Source organism: Peromyscus leucopus, chromosome 14 (assembly GCF_004664715.2).
Source record: "Peromyscus leucopus breed LL Stock chromosome 14, UCI_PerLeu_2.1, whole genome shotgun sequence".
Lineage (NCBI taxonomy): Eukaryota > Metazoa > Chordata > Mammalia > Rodentia > Cricetidae > Peromyscus > Peromyscus leucopus.
Genome location: NC_051075.1, coordinates 80,306,671 through 80,324,770, shown reverse-complemented (window position 1 = coordinate 80,324,770; position 18,100 = coordinate 80,306,671). Strand labels below are relative to the sequence as shown.

At 54.0% G+C, this 18,100-nt stretch overlaps 1 protein-coding gene across 10 annotated transcripts in view; it reads right to left on the bottom strand.

Moving 5' to 3' along the window:
- Positions 1-9,826, bottom strand: part of Mta1 (metastasis associated 1) — a 39,819-nt gene extending 29,993 nt beyond the window's left edge. For 6 of the 10 annotated variants that reach the window (XR_003736081.1, XM_028883673.1, XM_037210912.1 and 3 more), the window contains exon 1: positions 9,594-9,761. Coding sequence is in view for 9 of the 10 variants with exons in the window: in XM_028883673.1 (XP_028739506.1) it covers positions 9,594-9,621 (28 nt within the window). In the remaining variant the exon portion in view is untranslated. Of the gene's footprint in view, positions 1-9,593 lie in introns of all 10 variants that reach the window. The other 4 variants (XM_028883672.1, XM_028883674.1, XM_028883676.1 and 1 more) reach the window with 3 other exon arrangements.
- Between the last annotated feature and the right edge of the window lie 8,274 nt (positions 9,827-18,100).

Sequence of the window (18,100 nt, the reverse complement as noted above, 5' to 3'; positions counted from 1 at the left end):
AAACCACAACCAAGTCCCCAATTTACACCACAAGTGTATCCACAGCACACACACAGGCTCAGAATGGCAGGGCCACTGTGTCTGTAGGACCTGCAGTATGGTGAACACACATAAAAGCAACAGCTACTGTGATACTGTTGATAAAGGAAATACATATTTGGTCTCTAGCCCCACTTCCTGGCACATGGCTCCTGAAACCTTGGGACCTTCAGAGAGATAAAAGTGTTCTTTTCATGTGCTACTACAAGATATGGGGTGTCTCCAAAGGCCCCCCACAGAAAGGCCTGGACCCCAGTTTGGCAGTATTGGGGGGTAGAGCACAGCAGGCCTGAAGGCCGCCCAAACAGCAGGCATACCCTGAGGGGAGGGTAGGGCCTGGGTTCCTTTCTTGCTTTGTTTTCTTTTAATGCTCCCAGCCACCATGAGATGCTCCGTTTTGTACCATCTTACATCTCTACCCAAATACTCTGCTGTATCACAGGCCCAAGGGCAGCAAGGACCAGGGACAGAGAATGAAACCTCAGAAGCTGTAAGCCAAAATAAACCTTTCTTCCTTGTAAGGTGGCAGTCTCAAAGTGTAGCCACAATAAAAAGTTGGCTAACACAGAGCACTGTGGGATGGTTGGTTATACCAGGGGCTCTCCGCTGCCCAGCACAGAGCCAACCACAGAAAGACCAGGTATGAGCAGAAGGTTGAGAATGTCAGCTCTTCATCTGTATGCTTCCTTGTGTCCTTTGTAATGAGCCAGCAAACAAGGCAATTGCTCAGCCCTGCAAGCTGTTTCAGCAAATTAATCGAAGCTGAACAGCGTAGTGGGCGCCTTGACCCAAAGCTGCTCAGTCAGGAGCACAGGCTACAACCAGGGGTGCACAACTGGCCTGTGAAGTACAGGGGTCTGGTGGGACTGAGCCCTCAGCTACAAGGTCTGTGTTCTCTCCAGGCAGATGGTATCAGAGCTCTATTTAATCACAACACACCCAGCCAGGGACCTATGCAGATCTGCTGTGAGCGCCCCATACCACTATGCTTGATGGCAGACACAGTGCTCTGTACTGTGCCTGCGGAGGAAAAGCTTGGTTATAACTCAGAATCAGCCACAGAATATACATACATTAGCTTCACAGTGGCCATGTTCCAATAAAACTTTATTTATGGGCAAAGCAATTTGAATTTCATATCATCTTCTCATGTCATGAAGTATTCTTGTGATTTTTTTTTCCTCAACCACATAAAAATGTAAACGCCATTCTTAGCTCATGAGTCACACAAACCTAGGCAGTGCAGTTTGCCAATGCAGTTTGCCAGTCTCCAAGAGGCCCTGCCATGAGCCACGGTCATCTGAATCTCACCAACTTGTTTGCTATGTAGAGATCAACAAGCCAGGGCCAGCAGCTAGGAACACTTGGAGCCAAACCTGACAACCTGGGTTCAATACCCCAGAACCCACATGGTCAAAGGAGACTCCCTAAATTGTCCATATGTGTGCTATGTGGACATACCTCACAACACACACACACACACACACACACACACACACACACACACACACACACACACACAGACGTAAATATAAAAACTTAATTTTTTAAAAAAATGAGCAAGATACTGGGCGGTGATGGTGCACACCTTTAATCCCAGCACTCCAGAGGCAGAGGCAGGAGGATCTCTGTGAGTTCGAGGTAAGCCTGATCTACAGAGTGAGTTCCAGGACAGCCAGGGCTACACAGAGAAACCCTGTCTTGAAAAACCAAAATAAACAAACAGGGGCCAGGCATGGTGGCACACACCTTTAGTCCCAGTGCTCATGAGGCAGGGGCAGGCCGATCTCTGTGAGGTTGAAGCCAGCCTGGTCTAACTAATTCAGTAGTTATAGTGAATTCCAGAACATCTAGAGACTCTGTCTTGAAAAAAAAAAAAAAAACAAAAAAAAACAACCAAACAAAAATCAACAAGCCAATTCTACACTTTTTAAGGGAAAGCTCAGAAACTAGGACAGTCTGCACTATTTTGTAAAAGAACAAAGTTGGAGGTCTCACACAGCTGACTTCCAAGACTACAGTAAAACTACCGTGATCTAGACATGCACTGGCAAAAGGTGATCCGTGACCACTGAGCAAACTAACACCCACCGACAGAACACCGGCCTCCGGCAGCCTCGCTTCCCACAGAGCTATCAAGGTGCTCCAGTGGGGAGAACTGGACACACACGAGCAAAAGCACCAAGAATCCTCACCCTCCCAGGGAGACTAATAAGGACACTAAAGTCAACTCAAATTTCAAGGGTTCTGTAATTATTATAGAATGGTAAGTATAAAGACTTTGTGATCTTGGGTTCTAGAAACACCAAACACGCAACTTCAGTCTTCTGACAAGGGGCTGAATGCAGAACATAAACCACCTCTGGGGCTGGGGCACAGCACTTGTCCAGTGTAAGCAGGCCCTTGGTTAGGTCCACACCACAAAACAACACATAAATAATCACCTCACAGCTCACAACAGTAAGAATACAATCCAATTTTAAAACCTGGGAAATGCCTGGCATGGAGGTGTACATCTTTAATCCCACCCAGTACTAGGGTGGCAGAGGCAGGTGTGTGAATCTCTGAATCTAAGGCCAGTCCAGTTGACACAGGGAATTCTAGGACAATCAGCTACATAGAGACTCTGTGTCAAACAAACAAAACCAAATAAATGAACAAACAAACAATAAACATCAGACGCAGCAGCTGAACATGGTGGCCACACCTTTAGCCCCATGCAGCAGAGGCAGGACATCACCAGTTCACAGGCAACCTGGGCTACCCAGCAAGATCCTATCTCAAAGAACCAACTAAACCAAACAAACCGCCAGGGATGAGGACAGTAACACAGAGATGGCACTGTGAACTCACGAGAAGCCGAACACCATCTACCATCAGGAAGCTCAAATGAAAACAGTAAGGTTGCTGGGTGGACGCCTTTAATGCCAGCACTTGGGAGGCAGAGGCAGGGGGATCTCTGTGAGTTCGAGGCCAGCCTGGTCTACAGAGCGAGTTCCAGGACAGCCAGGGTTGCACAGAGGAACCCTGTCTTGGAAAAAACAAAACAAAACATGTAACAGTAAGAACATCCTGTACACCTGACAAAACACTGTGAAAAGCAGAGACGACACACATGTGTGCAAAGGTAAGGCTAGACACGGACTTTCTGCTGTTCTTGAACTCAACTCTTGCTTAGAGCACTTTGGAATGCCACCTGCCAGATTCTCAAGAGCTACATACATGTCGGCTGACCACCCAACCCTGCAACTGCACAATTGTAAATTTTTATTCGGGAGAAATGAGAACCCGTGTCCACTGTTTTTGACCTGGAAAACCTGGAAATACCCAGAATGTCCATGGGTTGGTGGACACACGGTGGCACATCTGGAGACAGGCACTGCTCAGCAAGAGAAGCCGATCTCAGACAACACTAATGCCCACATGCAGAGTGCTTGGTGAAGAAGCCGTCTCAAAGGATGGTCCCATCATGTGACACTCTGGGGTGCAGAGCACAGTAGTTGAGAGGGAGGGGAGGCTTCCCGACAAAGGACACCAGGAAATGTGTGAGGTCATGAGAATGTCTGAAGGTCCGCAGTGACATTTGTCAAAAAGCACAGATCTACCTGGGTACGGGCACACCTGCAGTTGCAGCCCTTAGAAGGGCCGGGGCAAGAGGATACTATGAGCTCAGGAGTTCGAGGGCAGCTGATCTGGCTGACATCGCTGCCGCCTTACCCCAGCAGGGCTGGGGGTGGGGCACACCAGAACCCACACTTGCCCCTGTCACCAGACACGGACCCTCCACTCCCAGTCAGGAGGCAAGGTCCCCGTGAGAAGACCCATCTGCAGCATCCACTCCCAAAGCCTGCGTCTCATCCAGCCCGGCCCAGCAGTCTGTGGCTCAGCTGTTTTCCATTTCCAGTTGAGGGACGGAGTGGACGAGGAAGAGGCTGACCGAGCCGTCCCTCAGGAAGGAACCCAGCACCTCCGAACCCACCTGCGGCTCAGCTCTCACACACGTGCTTCCCTGGCTACCCTAAGCACTCCTGCGAGCTGCAGCTTCAACCTCTAGGGGCGCTACACTTCATCCTGGCCCACGGTCCCGTCACCCTGCCAGCACCCCACTAACCCTCAGTGGCCTCTGGTAACACCTTGGAGGCAGCCAGCATAGGGGGCCACCTCACTGGCCCCACAAAATCTAGGATGAGGAAGAGGCCAAGACCCTACCTGCAAAGGCAAGTGACCAATAATCCCCAGGAGTGGCACCCAGTATGCGCAAGTGGCCAGATGGCCCGGGAAGGCCACATGCAGCTCCATCACTGAGAACAGGCCCACTACGGTGGTAACCCACACCCTGCCTCTGACCCAGGTTCTCGGGATACCACATATTACCCTTGCACATAGCAACGGCCTTTGCCTTGTGAAACTCCTAAACACCAGCAACACCCAGTTGGGGACCCTAATCAAGAACCTGAGTCTCCCTAGATCCCACAGCCCAAGGGTACCAAGGAACATGCCTTGACGCCGAAATCCTAAAGACTCCTCTAGGGTGAAGTGGAACAACATGGGGCTAGAGCAAACAGCAAGTACTTTAGGCCACCAGGGCTCCACGGGCAAGGGAAACAGGAGGGCCTGCCTGACAGCAGGAAGCTGGCCATAAGCAGGGACATGGACAGGTGAAATCTACCTGGAAGGACCATCATCCCCCTAGAAAAACATCAGGAGTCAGCAGCCTGAGCCAGGAGGGACCACAGGGGGCTGTACCCTACGGATGCACAAAGCCTTCCAGGCCTAGGGATGTCAAGGGCCCCAACTAAGCACACAGGTAGACGGAGGCAAGGAAATCCTGCCCAGGAGCAGGTACAGGGGCCACATCTGACATTACCTCATAGGCTAGTGGCCAGAGCCTCTCCCACGAAGGCCACCCCAGCAGCCTGCACCCATGCATCAGCTGACATGGAGCCCACAACTGCACGGCAGCACTTGGTGTATGCAGCCTGGGGAGCACCACGGAGGCCCTGGGCCCAGGGAGACGGCTCTAGGCCAAGCAGCAGGGAAAGACACTTTCTGCAATCGTAATTTCCTGAGAACACAGGTGTGAAGCAGAGTGCACGCTGGGACAGGAAGTAGGAGCGACAGTCCTAAGCAGGACCAAGCTTGATATTTGGACAGGAGCACCTGAGAGTTCATTAGAGCCAGCCTGGGACAGAGAGGGCCTACACCTGTCTCAGGAATTCACCCAGCATCCCTTATGACATGTTTAAGTGACACTCTGCATCACCGATCACCAGCACCCTGCTCAGTGGGACCACCTTGGCGGCCACTGTGAATGGGTGCCAGCCCCAGGAGCCCATATAGAGGGAGGCACCGTGTTTGGGGCTTCGGCCACGAGAGCTGCTTCTCTGGACCGTTTACTTCAGTTTTGTTGTTGTTGTTGTTAATACAGGAGTTTAATGCCAAGATCTTCCCTCTCAAATCAAAATAATTCAGAAGGCTAAAAGCAGGCACACAGCCCACCTCCCACCCCATATGGGGCCATGCTCATCAGGTGAGACAAGATGGGGAGCAGGCCTCTGTGGGGGAGCAGCAGGCCCTGCCTGGAGCAGTAATGCCCTGCAGCCCTCCAGCACAGATTCAGCTGAGACTTGTGTGGCTAAGCAGCTGAGCAGACTCCACAGACTCGCTGCAGCCCTGGGCGTGGCCACTGCTACATCTCCTGCTACAGAAGCAGGCTCAGGGGAAGAGAGTCAAAACTTCTGGGGGCTTCCCTGAAGCATGTGCTGTGACAAAGAGCTGGGCAGGACCCAGAAGCTTCAACGTGGCTCCTCAGCATGGTCCCTGTGCTAGGGACCACCAGAGACACTGGGACATCGCACAGACTCACAGCAGACGTACCCCCTTGACGCCGGGGCTTCTCAACCATGGGAACAGCTGAGTAAAACTTCCAACTGAGAAATAAAAATTGCTAGAACCGAAGCTAGTTCAGTGGTCTAGTGATTCATTATTTCGCACAGGCCTTGGGTTTAACCTCCAGTACCACACACTAAATTTAAAACAAACAAACAAAATAAAAAAAGAACAGGCCAGGCGAGGGTGGCACATACCTTTGACCACAGCACTCTGGAGACAGAGGTACTCTGAGTTCGAGGCCCGCCTAAACTACAGAGTTCCAGAATAATCAGGGCTACACAGAGAAACCCTGTCTCAAAAAACCAAAACAAACAAAAACATTGAAGCAGAACACAAAACTGCATCTAATACCTAATATCTAATGAAATACAAATGATTAAATTAAAACCCAAGGTAGGAACCAAGAGGCTGGCTTTAGGCATATGAAACACCAGACCAAGGCAGGACACAAGGCCAGCTGTGATGTGGCTGAGGCCGGCAGGCTGCTGCTTCCTGTCATCTTCCACGAGCACAGTAAAATAAAAACAAAAGCCACTCAAAAGTATAGGGGTTAACTTCTTGAAATGAGAGGAAAAACAAAAACAAAACAAAAACTCCAGAGGGAATGGCCACAGCCCTTCAGTTAAAGGAAAAAGGCTCCTAACGTAGGCAGCTGTGATGTGAGGTGGAGATGGAGTGATTTCTGCTCTTCTGCTCAGAAATGCCACCTGGTTTTGTAATAGACGCACAGGTAAGAAACCCCTCAGGCGTCATGGGCTGGCACGGGAAGATCCCACGCTCAGGGGACAGGCTCTCAGATCCTCTCTGCCACCTGCCTGGCTCTCAGGCACTGACGCCACAGAAACTGCTCAGTGAGCCCACTTCTGGAGAAGGCAGCAGTCCTTGACCCCTCCCTGGCCGACCACCTGGCCCAGTGGTCTGCTGGCTTCTCTAACCTCTCCTGCACCTTCAACCCAGCCTGGCCCACCCCAATGAGGCCCTCGGGCAGCGTGGCCGGGGGGAGCACAGGACACTCAACACACTGTGCTGCAAATCAAATTCTTCTAGTGTTCATGCCTTGACAACATTTGGGACACACATTAGGGCATGGTTATTTTTCTGGAACTTAAACCTGACCAGGCATCCTGTATCTTGCTATATGTGCTGAGAGAAAAGGGGGGGGGGCATTTTCCAAGCTGGGTCCCCACGAGCACTCCCTCAGGACAAGGCAGACTTCCCAGGGGATCAAATCCCAGACGACAAAAACAGACTGAAGCAAGGCCTGCTCAGAGAGCCACAGTGTGTCCTCTCTCATCTGGGGGCTTGAGAATCTGGCAAGCAGCGACCGAGGCAGGAAGCCAACAGCCAACACCCAGAGTACCATCACAAGGCCCCGCTGGGACTCACAGGGTGGCACTGGAGTTCCCTCTGTAGGTGCTGGCCCTCCTCCTGCCTCGGACACCCTCAGGGCTAGCTCCGGCGACTAGGGCACCGCAAAAGCACTCGTGGCAGCACAGCGGATGCCCAGCCTGTGCATGGCAGCCAGCGCACACACACGGGAGCGTACATACCTATCCCCGCTCCTTCCTCAGCCACACGCACACCCGCCTGGCGTGGAAGCTCAGGGCCCGGCCACCCACCCTTATGGGACCTCAGACAGGCCACAGGACGAACACAGAGACCATGGGGAAACCGAGGCAGTTAGAACTGAGTCAGAGTCCAGGTCTTCCTCATCAGCCTGCTAGGGCCTTGGCGGAAGCTCCCTGCCAGGATTGATTACTCTGCCAGGCAGGCATGGGAACTGGAAGGCTGGCATCAGCCCCTGGGCCGAGCGAGGACCCCAGAGGCCTGCAGCACACCTTCCTCACTCTCACCCCCTCCCCATCTGAATCAGATGCAGGAGCCCAGCTCCCCAACTCTCTTGCTACTCATTCACTTCTTCAGACATGGCATGCCACCATGGGCCAGAAACCACAGCAAGGAAGAAATGTGACCCGGGGGGAAAGGGTGGCCAGGGACTAGGATAATGGGAGCCTTTCACAGGTGAAGAACCTTCCAGAATGAGGGAACTAGAGGTAGAGTCTAAAAAAGGAGCAGCCCAATCAGCAGGAACCATGGGCCTCATGCTGAACAGGAAGGGGGTCTGGAGGCAAAAAATGGTCCACGGGGCACAGCAAGGGGCATCATCTGGGAGAGGGCCACCAGGGGAGCCTCAGCCCCCCGAAGGCAGGCCAGTGCGCCTGGAGGACCCAGTGCTCTGGCCCACTTCCTCTGGGACCGGCCAGCCGAAGCTTCGATGAGGACCAGCCCCTCCTCACGGGGGCCCCAACACTCCAGGCTGTGCCCTGTGGCAGGACCTGGCAGGAAGCAAAGGTGTGAGGCCAGGAATTCCCTGAGAGGGCAGATGAGCCCAGGGCGCCTGCTGTGGGTGGATGACCCATCCGGGTGGGGTGACAGCCGTACCACTGTGCCCAAGACCACAGACCTGGGCCGCCTGGGTCCTGCTGGTGTGAGATGGAAAGAAGTATCCTGAGCACTCGGGGGTCAGGGTCGTATGGGGTAGTGGTAACGGGTACTTCTGGGTGGTCTCCCACTCCATCACACTCTCACAGCAGAGCCCAATTTCGCTAGTGGGGGAAGATTAGCAACAGAGACCCATGCACATTTAGGCTGTGACCCCCACGGAGAGGGTCTCGAGGTCCAGGGAGGGAGCAGAAGGCTCTGGGAAGCGATGGCTGTAAGGGTCAGCATGGACCGAATGTGTGCAAGGCCATCCCAGAGTGTCCCCATCACACACACACACACATGGGGCAAGGGCTTCCTAGGGACCAACAGCAGGGGGACCGGCCGCAGCGGCCAGGCCCCTGCGACTCCAGTTCAGTGGGGGACCTCTGCCCTCCCCAAGGCTAGCAGTAAAAGCGCCTCCTTGCTAGGGTGAGCAGCGGGCTGAGAAAAGTTTGGGGGTGACTCAGACCTGCACTTGGGATGAAGGTCCCCCCTGCGGCAGCCAACCCTCCCCCTCCCAGGAACCCCTGGCTTAGGGGAAAGCCCCTCGGCCACGCTCGAGGGGCTCGCAGCCCGGCTTGTGGTCCCTGCGGGAAGGACTCCCGATGCCCGCGCACCTAGTCCGCCCCGCGTGGCCCCTGAGGACACCGCTCGCCACCCCCACCCCCAAGACCCCCAAACTCCTGCTCGCGCGGGACGCTAGCCAGAGCTCCGGAGGCACGTGCTCCGGCTCGGGGACTCCGGCCCGGGACCCAGGCCCAGGCCGCGCGCCGCCGGGCCCGCGGGGGCCACCGGGATGCCCCGGGGCCACTCGCCGCTCCTCCGCCCGCCTCTCGCGGGCCGCCCCCCCCCCGTCCCCGCGCGCGCCGGCCCCCAACAGGTGGGCATCGCCCCCCTCCCGGCGCCGCTCGCCCTCCTCCTCCCCACCCCCCCCGCGCGCGCGCGCGCGCGCCCCCCCCGGGCCCCGGCGGCCCAGGGGCCATTTTGGGCCGGGACGGGCACCGGAGACCAGAACCGAGCCTCGCGGGCGGGGCGCGAGCGCGACGGGGGCGGGCCGGGGGGGAGGGGCGCGGGCCGCCGCGCGAGGGCGGCGTGGGGGGGAGGCGCGGAGGCCGCGGCGGGGCCCGGAGGCGCGGGCGGCGGGCCCGCGGCGCATAAAGGCCGTGGCGGGGCCTTACCTCCGACCCTGTACATGTTGGCGGCCATGTCCGGGCCGGCGGCGGGGCCGCGGGGCGCGGGGCGAGGGCGCGGGCGGCGGGCCGGGCGCGGGCCGGGGCGGGGGCGGGCGCGGGGGCGCCGGCGGGCGGTTTAAAGGGACCGCGCTGCTCCGCCGCCGCCGCCGCCGCCGCCTCCGAGGCCGCCGAGGCCGCGCAGGGACGGGAGGGCCGCGGCGCGGGCGGGAGAGGAAGAGGAGGAGCGGCCGCGGGCGGCGGGGAGGGGCCTCGGGCGCCGCCGCCCACCGCGCGGGCCGTTACCCGACCCCGCGCCGAGCCGGCCCGCGCGCCCCCGGCCGAGTGGTCCTTCTGAGCTCGCCTGGTCCCCCCCGGCTTCTCCCGGAGAAGCCCTCCCACGACCCCTCCCGCCTGGCTCTCCGCATCCCGGGGTGGCCCCCCTGGAGCCCCGCGCCCGCCCGCCCGGCCCGGGCATCTCCGGGTGGCCCTCCCGCATCCTCTCCTGAGTGGTCCTCAGCATCCCCGCGTGGCTCTCCCACCCGGCGGCCCTCGGCATCCCGGGGAGGCCTTCCAGGTACTCTTCCGGGAGGTGCTTCGAAACCTCCTCCGCTTGAGTAGCCCTTGGCATCCCCAGGTGGTCCTCCGGAGGCCCAAGCCCTGCATCCCCGGGAAGCACTCCTGCAACCCTTCCAGAGTGGACCTAGGCGTCACCGATGGTCTCCGGAGACCCCTCCGGAGTGGTACTTGGCGTCCTCCGTTCTCTCTAAGGCCCATGGATCCTGGACCTCGGCACTCATTGAGTGGTCCTCCTGAGCCCCAGGCCCACTTAGCCTTCCGCATCCCCCAGGTGGCCCTCCAGAGAGTGCCCTCCCAAGTGGCCCTCACCATACCTGGGTGACCTGTCGAGGTGGGCCCTCCTAGGACTCCCCGGGAGTTTCAAAGTGCCCTTGGGTCCTTCTTGTGTGAGCCCTTCCCTGCACCCCTCACAGGGATACTCTCCAAATCCTGTAGACGTCCCGAGTGTGTCCCTTATCGTCCAGCCTCCTTGGTCATCCTTGAGCATCATAACTACCCTCCCATGAGGCAGGCATGGTCCTGAACTGCCAATGCCTTGGTGGAGCTCCCTTCTCCCTTCAATTCCCCCGCAAGGGCCCCAGCAGAAGCTGGGATCACATAAGCCTCCAGCCACAGACATTCCTCCACCCCCAACCTCACCCCCATACCAGGGCTGCAAGTACTGAGAAGGAGTCCTCTGTGGAGGAAGCCACCTCTTTGTAGCATCCAGAAGCATCCTTTGTGCTCATCTAAGGTCTGTGGAGAATGGGGTACTTGGACATTACCCCAAGGGAAGAAGATGAAAGGTGGTGTCCCTGATGGAACCCTGTCTCTGCCATAGGTGGGGAGGTGAGGTGAGGAAGAGCTGATTCTGGCTGAGTCGGAGCACTGTGAGCTACTTTGACAGAGAAAGTCAATGGCTGCTGAAAGTCTGTGCCCTGTTTGAGTGCATCCTTATGGAACACGAAGTGTGGAGCACAGTAAGTGAAGCCCAGGAAAGCACTGTAAGCCGCTATGTGAGGTGTAGGTAGTAAGGGGGTCAGGGCTGATACACTGTACATTATTACTAGGCAAGAAATCTGCATGACACTTGGACCCAAGCTAGGAAGAATCTCAAGGCCTTTGTCACCTCCTTGTGTGCCGATCTCTTGAGTTCAAGGCCAGCCTGGTCTACAGAACCAGATCCAGAACGGTAGGGCCACACAGAAAAACCCTGTCTTGAAACAAACAAACAAAAAACACCAAACAAGCAAACAACCCAAAAAACAAACACCCCCCCCCAAAAAAAAAAAACCAACAACTGCCAAGTGGTGGTTTAATTCCAGCACTGGGGAGGCAGAGGCAGGCAGGCAAAGCTCTGAGTTCAAGGCCAGTCTGGTGCCAGTCTGATCCAGGGCTACACAGAGAGACCCTGTCTCAAAAAACCAAAAAACGGAAAGAAAAAAAAAAGCTACAGATGAAAAAGCCAGGTGGTGGTGGTGGTGCACACCTTTGATTCTAGCACTGGGAGGCAGAGGCAGGCAGATCTCTGGATACAAGGCCAGCCTGGTCTACAGAGCGAGTTCTAGGATAGCCAGGGCTACACAGAGAACCCCTATCTGAAAAAAAACAAAAACAAAAACCACAAAACTACCAAATAATATCCAGGCAGTGGTGAGGACAGGACATAGAATTGGCAAACTCTGTGGCATCTCCATTTGCCTCCACTCCAGAGGTACGCAACACAGTAACCGTCCAGCCTCAGCTGCAGGTCTCAATCCTTTTCCTTGAGGAGAGAAGGTAAGAGCAACCAGGGCTGACTCCTGAAGGAGACTCTGAATTCCAAGCTGGTACTCTCCAGAGCTAAGGACATTCCCTCAGAGTGGAGTGCTATGAACCTCAGGAGGCAGTTCAACTCACTGCCTCCTTTCCACAGGCTAGAGAAGGTAACTGCCTAGCTCAGAGGCCAGCAGAAGAGCTCAGTGGCAAAAGGAACCAAGAAGAATGAATCCACTTGGTAGCAGAGCCACTGGACAGGAGAGCTGCTTTGTGCAGCTTGGAATGCTGATTTGGGAAGCGGCAAGGTGACCACATGAAGTAATTTGTTAGGAATACCCTTCACAAGGGAGGGACAGGGCAGGTGAAAATCCAGCAGAAAAGAAAGTGAATAGAAAGGACAGAAGACTCCATCACAGGAGTGCTTTGCCTTCTAGATCCTAGCGATGATGACGAAGAAAAACAAGGGGAGACTTAGCGCCAGGGAATGCCGTATGTGTCCCAGCCCACCGCAGAGGCAAACTGTTGGACTAGTAAGAGGAGTAAGGTTTCACGGCACTCCAGGAGACGGAACTGTGGAAGCTGTCAATGGAGCCCATTCAGCTTATTTCCTGAGCATCTCTTTCATGCTACCAGACAATGTCAGGCACTAGAGGGTCACACGGTCTCTGCCTTGGGGAGTTTATCACATAGCAGGAGTGGGAGAGGAGCAGTAGGGAATGCCATGTGGTAAGTGGCCTCAAGGCAATGGAGGCACCATTATCCCATGAGAGGGCAGGAAAAGAGGTCCAGAGATGGGGACATGGGGCCACATCCCATTTTAGGACTTTCCAATGCTGTGGGATTTGGGTTTTGCCTCTGGGTGCTCTGGTGACCTGAGGCGACCTGTTGATAGCAATGCCTGAAGCCGCTGTGTGGTGAAGGATGGGAGAAGAAGCCCAGCTTATGGCACCTGGTCCTAGAGGCGAGAAATCAAAAGTGTTCAGAGTTAAGCTGCAAGAAAGTCTTCCTGAAGCCTGTGTGGGAGAGATCCACGCATGCTCCAGCCATCAGTGCGGCACAAGTCATCTGAAGTCTGTCCTATGTGTTACTGAACTTCAAAGATTCCTGAAACCACCTTTCAGAAAAAGAATATCAACAATGAGGACAAAAACCAAACAAAAAAGGAGCACCAGGTGTGGTGGCACACACCTTTGACCCCAGCACTGGGGGGCAGAGGCGGGCAGATGTCTGTGAGTTGAGGCCAGCCTGGTCTACATAGTAAGTTCTGGGACAGCCAGGGCTATGTACAGAGACTCTGCCTCAGACCTCCCTCTATGGACAGGCTGTGTTTGCTGGCGATGGAGACCTGGAGTGACAGGGCTTCCTTCGCCAGCCTTCTGCAACCCAGAGGACTATGAGTGAGTCCCAGATGGCAGATCTTCACATTGCTTGATTTTGGTTTTGCTTTAATATGGTTATACCTGTGCCCTGGTTCTTCCCTATTGGAATAAGAAAGTTTTTATTAATATTATCTTGAGGACAAATGAGAAAGATTGTTTTGTGTTGTGTTTATGTGTCAACAAGGGGTCAATTATGGGTATTTTGTTGTTGTTTTCAACTGGACCCACACTAGAGTCATCTGAGAAGAACCTCCATTGAGGAATTGCTCCCTCAGATTAGCCTGTGAGCATGTCATTAATGACTGATGGGGGGGGGGGCAGCCCACTGTGGGTAGGGCTACCCCGGGAGGTCGCCCTGGGTTGTACACGAGAACAAGCTGAGCCAGCCGTAAATAGCAAGCTAGTAACTGCAGCATTCCACCATAGTCTGTCCTTCAGCTCCTGCCTCCAGGTTCCTGCTTTGAGTTCCTGCCCTGGCTTTCTTTGATAATGGACTGTAAGCTAAAATAAACCCTTTCCTCCTTCCTCCTCCCCCACAAAAATAGATTGACCTTTTTTTTTCCTAGCAGCACTCAAAGCTTAGAGAAACAGTTCTTAAGAAGAAAATACAACCCACAGTTTTTTACCCAGACAGATTTTCTTGCATATATAAAGCCCTCAAGATACATGTATTTCAAACATACAAGAATAGGAAAAAGTTCTTTAAAAACTCAAGTGGCCAAAAGTGGACAGGGGAAAGAGCAGGAGGGTCTCCACCCTACACAAAGGACTAAAGGCAACTACGGAATGCTGAGAGTGAGATCTACTCTTCCCAGGGAGGAGCACAGCATGTGGTAATCCAGTCCCAATGGTCAGCCCTGGAAGCATCCATGCAAGTCACAGTATTCAGACCGAGCAGGCTATACCTAGACATGTGCATGTGTATGTACACACACACACACATGCATGCAACAACAATCAATGCAAAAAGAGGCCATGAATTTGAGAGAAAGCAGGGAAGAATATGGGAGGAATTGGAGGGGGGAAAAGGGAGGAGGAAATGATGTAATGATAACATCAAAAAGGGAAAAAAAAAAAACTGGCGAGGTTTGGTGACACACGGCTGTAATCCCAGCACTTGAGAGGTCGAGGCAGGACAGAGGACAAGCTACATCTTTTAAGGCCATCTAAAAGAAACCAATTAAAAATAAGAACTTAGCCGGGCAATGGTGGCACACATCTCTGATCCCAGCACTCAGGAAGGAAGATGCAGGTGGATCTCTGTGAGTTCAAGGCCAGCCTGGTCTACAGAGTGAGATCCAGGGCTACAAAGAGAAACCCTGTCTCAAAAAGCCAAAAAATAAAATAAAAATAAAAACTTAGAGGCCTGGACAGATGGCTCAGCACTTGCTGCTCCTGCAGGAGCCTGTGGCGCAGTCCCCAGCACCCATGTGGCTGTCTGCAACTGTAACTGCAGTTTACAGGGATCTGATGCGCCCTTCTGGCTGCCTTGGGCACTTCACGAATGCATACATGAAGGCACTGTACACATAGTATAAAAGAAATAAAACTGGGCTGGAGAGATGGCTCAGCAGTTAAGTGCACTGACTGTTCTTCCAGAGGACCTGAGTTCAATTCCCAGCAACCACATGGTGGTTCACAACCACCTGTGTTGAGATCCGGTGCCCTCTTCTGGCCTGCAGGCATACATGCAGGCAGAATACTGTACACACAATAAATAAATCTTAGAAAAGAAAGAAAGAAAGAAAACTTTGAAGCTGACCTTAATTTCAGCTAATTATAAAATATAAAACAAATACTGCAAATGGCCCACGTTCTGGAGGTAAGCTGATCACAGGAGAGCAGAACAAGGGAGCTGGAATGGAAGGTAAATGTAATTGGTCTTGCTTGCATGAATTGACTGAGCAGGGAAGGCCCATGGCACTCAACACCAAACCAAAAAACCAGTGCATTGAAAAATAAGCAGTACTTATCCCTTACTGCAGTTATAATTTCTAAAAATAACTCACAATTTCCTCAGACAGGGTCTCACTATATACCCCAGGCTAGCCTCACATTTACATCAATCTCCTGCTGCCCTAAGTGTGCACCACCACATCTGGCATTTTCCCATCTTTCATTGGGTTTTTCCAGTTTAAATGGTTTTACTTTGTTTCTCTTTAGTGTAATTTTTTTGAATGTGTAAGCAGAAGCTCTGTGCTTCAGAATTCCCATCATTTCATCCCCTCAGATGTCCCAGAAGTAGCTGAGATAACCTCTACCTGATGTCAACAGCCCCCACCTTAGCAATCAAACTGCTTTAAAAAAATACCTGGTTAATTTTGAGCAAGTGTCTTTTACAAATCCCATGAAGTAATCTCTTATGTAGTGGCATGCAAAGACAGCTGTGAGCTACACCTCTTAAGTGCCCCAGCAGCCCTGCACTGCAAAAGTCGGCTGCTGGAGGCTTTTTCTGTTACAGGGGTCCAGAGTGTACGGGCTGGTTTTGTTGTCAACTTTGTGAGTCACCAGAGAGGAAGAAGTCTCAATTAAGGAAATGCCTCCATGAGATCCAGCTGTAAGGCATTTTCTCTATAATTGATCAGTGAGAGAGGGCCCATTCCATTGGGGGTGATGCCATCCTTGGGCTGGTGGCCCTGGGTTCTACAAGAAAGAAGGCTAAAATAGCCATGGGGAGCAAGCCAGTCAGCAGCACTCTATGGCCTCTGCCTCCAGTCGGAGTTTCTGTCCTTGACTTCCTTCAGTGATGAACGGCAATGTGGAAGTGTAAGCCAAATAAACCTTTTTCCTCCCCAACTTGTTTTTGGTCATGGTGTTTCATCACAGCAGTAGAAACCAAGACACTGAGTGTCCTCTGCAACCCATTCAGAGCCAGAGTATCAAGCTGGGACAGGTGCTGAGTGTCCAGTGAGATCCCGTGGCTGTGGCTAGCTCAAGAAAACTTGAGCCTGCCCTGTTGCAGGAGGGGTCTCCCAACCTGACCTGCTTCCCTTGACTAAGGTGCTAGGGACCCTTCCCCCAAGGCCTTTCTGCTCCTTCTAAGATGAACCAACCTGTCTGAACCCCTACTCACCCCGTCTCCTCAGAGCTCCCCACCCCCTATACCCTTCTCTGTCCCAAGTTTTTCCCAGTAGACATCCTGAACACCGGGCCAGGTCATGTGTTTGTGGGGAGCTGTCCTACACACCTCAGTAGCACCTAGCCCTCTGCCCCTAGAGGCCAACAACACCCTGGGGAAGATGCCATGCTCCCCTCCCAAAAGGGGGATCCTGTGAACATGCTGATGGAGCTAAGGAAATCAAGTTCACTAAGTCTGACCTTAAAACTGAGAGGTTTTCCAGGTCATCTGGGTGGGCCCAGAGTCGTCTTAAGGGTCCTTAACCATAGGAGCAGAAAGAGGAGGGAAGGGTGGTGAACACAGAGCCAGGACTGCAGTCTGACTCACCCCAGGCAGCTGGGGAAGGTGAGCTGCAGCTCCCCGGAGCCTCAGGAGGAACACATCTCTGCCTACATCTTCATCCTAGTGTAGTGAGACCCTCTGTGGACGGCTACAGAGCCTCATGAACCTGTGTTCTCTTAGAACACTAAACTCGGGATAATTAGTTGCAGTAGCCACTGGAAACTACGCACCGCCCCAGAATTTGGGCAACAGTGCTCTCACTGGTGCTGCTAACAATTCCAGCACCAAGCGCCATTCCCCGATGAATCCATTGGCTTTGCAGCCATGTTAACTATCACAAGTGGCCGGTGGGCGGGGGCCAGCTCTGGGCCTCAGCCCTGATACTCCCAATGATTTGACTTGTGTTGTTGTGATGGGGATGATTCTAAGAGGAGCTGACCGTCTCAGTATCCTCCCTGCTGCAGACTCGGGAGGAGCAGCCCTGTCAGCCCTCAGCCATGAGGGGACATGGAGTAATAGGGCATCCTTTAAAGCCACTCAGAGCTGAATGCACAGAGCACAGGGCACGTGTGTGGTGACCTTTGACTTCAGCTCCCATGAACGGGGCTCTGTATCTTCTTGCCCAGCCCAGGACTTAGCCCGCTGCGTGCTGTGCTCTAAGTCATCTTCAAACTCTGAGGAGGTGGAAGGGTCATGATGTGCCCCACGGCCCTGTCCAGGCTATCCCTGCCCTAGTCCTTGTGGTGCCATGCCCTGCCTTCCCTTTACCCTCTGTATCCTGAAAAACGTAGAGGAGGGGCCTCCTAGGATCAAGGGACAGCTGGGAAGGGGTGCCCAGTAGGATGATGCAGGCAGGCTTCCTGGAGGAGGAGGGATTTCACTGAGTTAGGAAGGGAGGGCAGAGAAGTCAAGTCAGCAGCTAGGGACCCAGGGTCGGGCATGGGTAAGTTCTGTGTTTCAGCAATGGACTCTGGGCAGGGGCAGCTGGTGCTGCCCTACCAAGCTGGCTGGTTCCTTCAAGGTCCAGTACACAGTTCTGGCTCATGCCTGCCCTTGAACCTAGCCTATCACTTCCTCTTGACTCAAAATCCCCTGCGCCCAGCCTCACTCACACAGGGGCCCAGGCCACCAACCACTACCGGTCTCTAAGTCTGCGGTGCCCCTATAACCACCGACAAACTGGAGTTACCACACTTTTCCTGCCTCTCCTCCAGCGTGGTGTCCCCCAAATGTGTCTGGTGTTACCACCCCAGTCCCGAACCCCTCCAAAGGCCCCCAAGCTCGGACAAAGTGAGACAGAACTGAAGAACCCTTATGTTACCCCGACCTCTGTACAGTGCACACTGCCTTCCCAGCCCTTTCCGACGTCAAGTTCACTGTCTGGAATCACCAGCGACCTGAAAACCTACCTATGTCTAGAG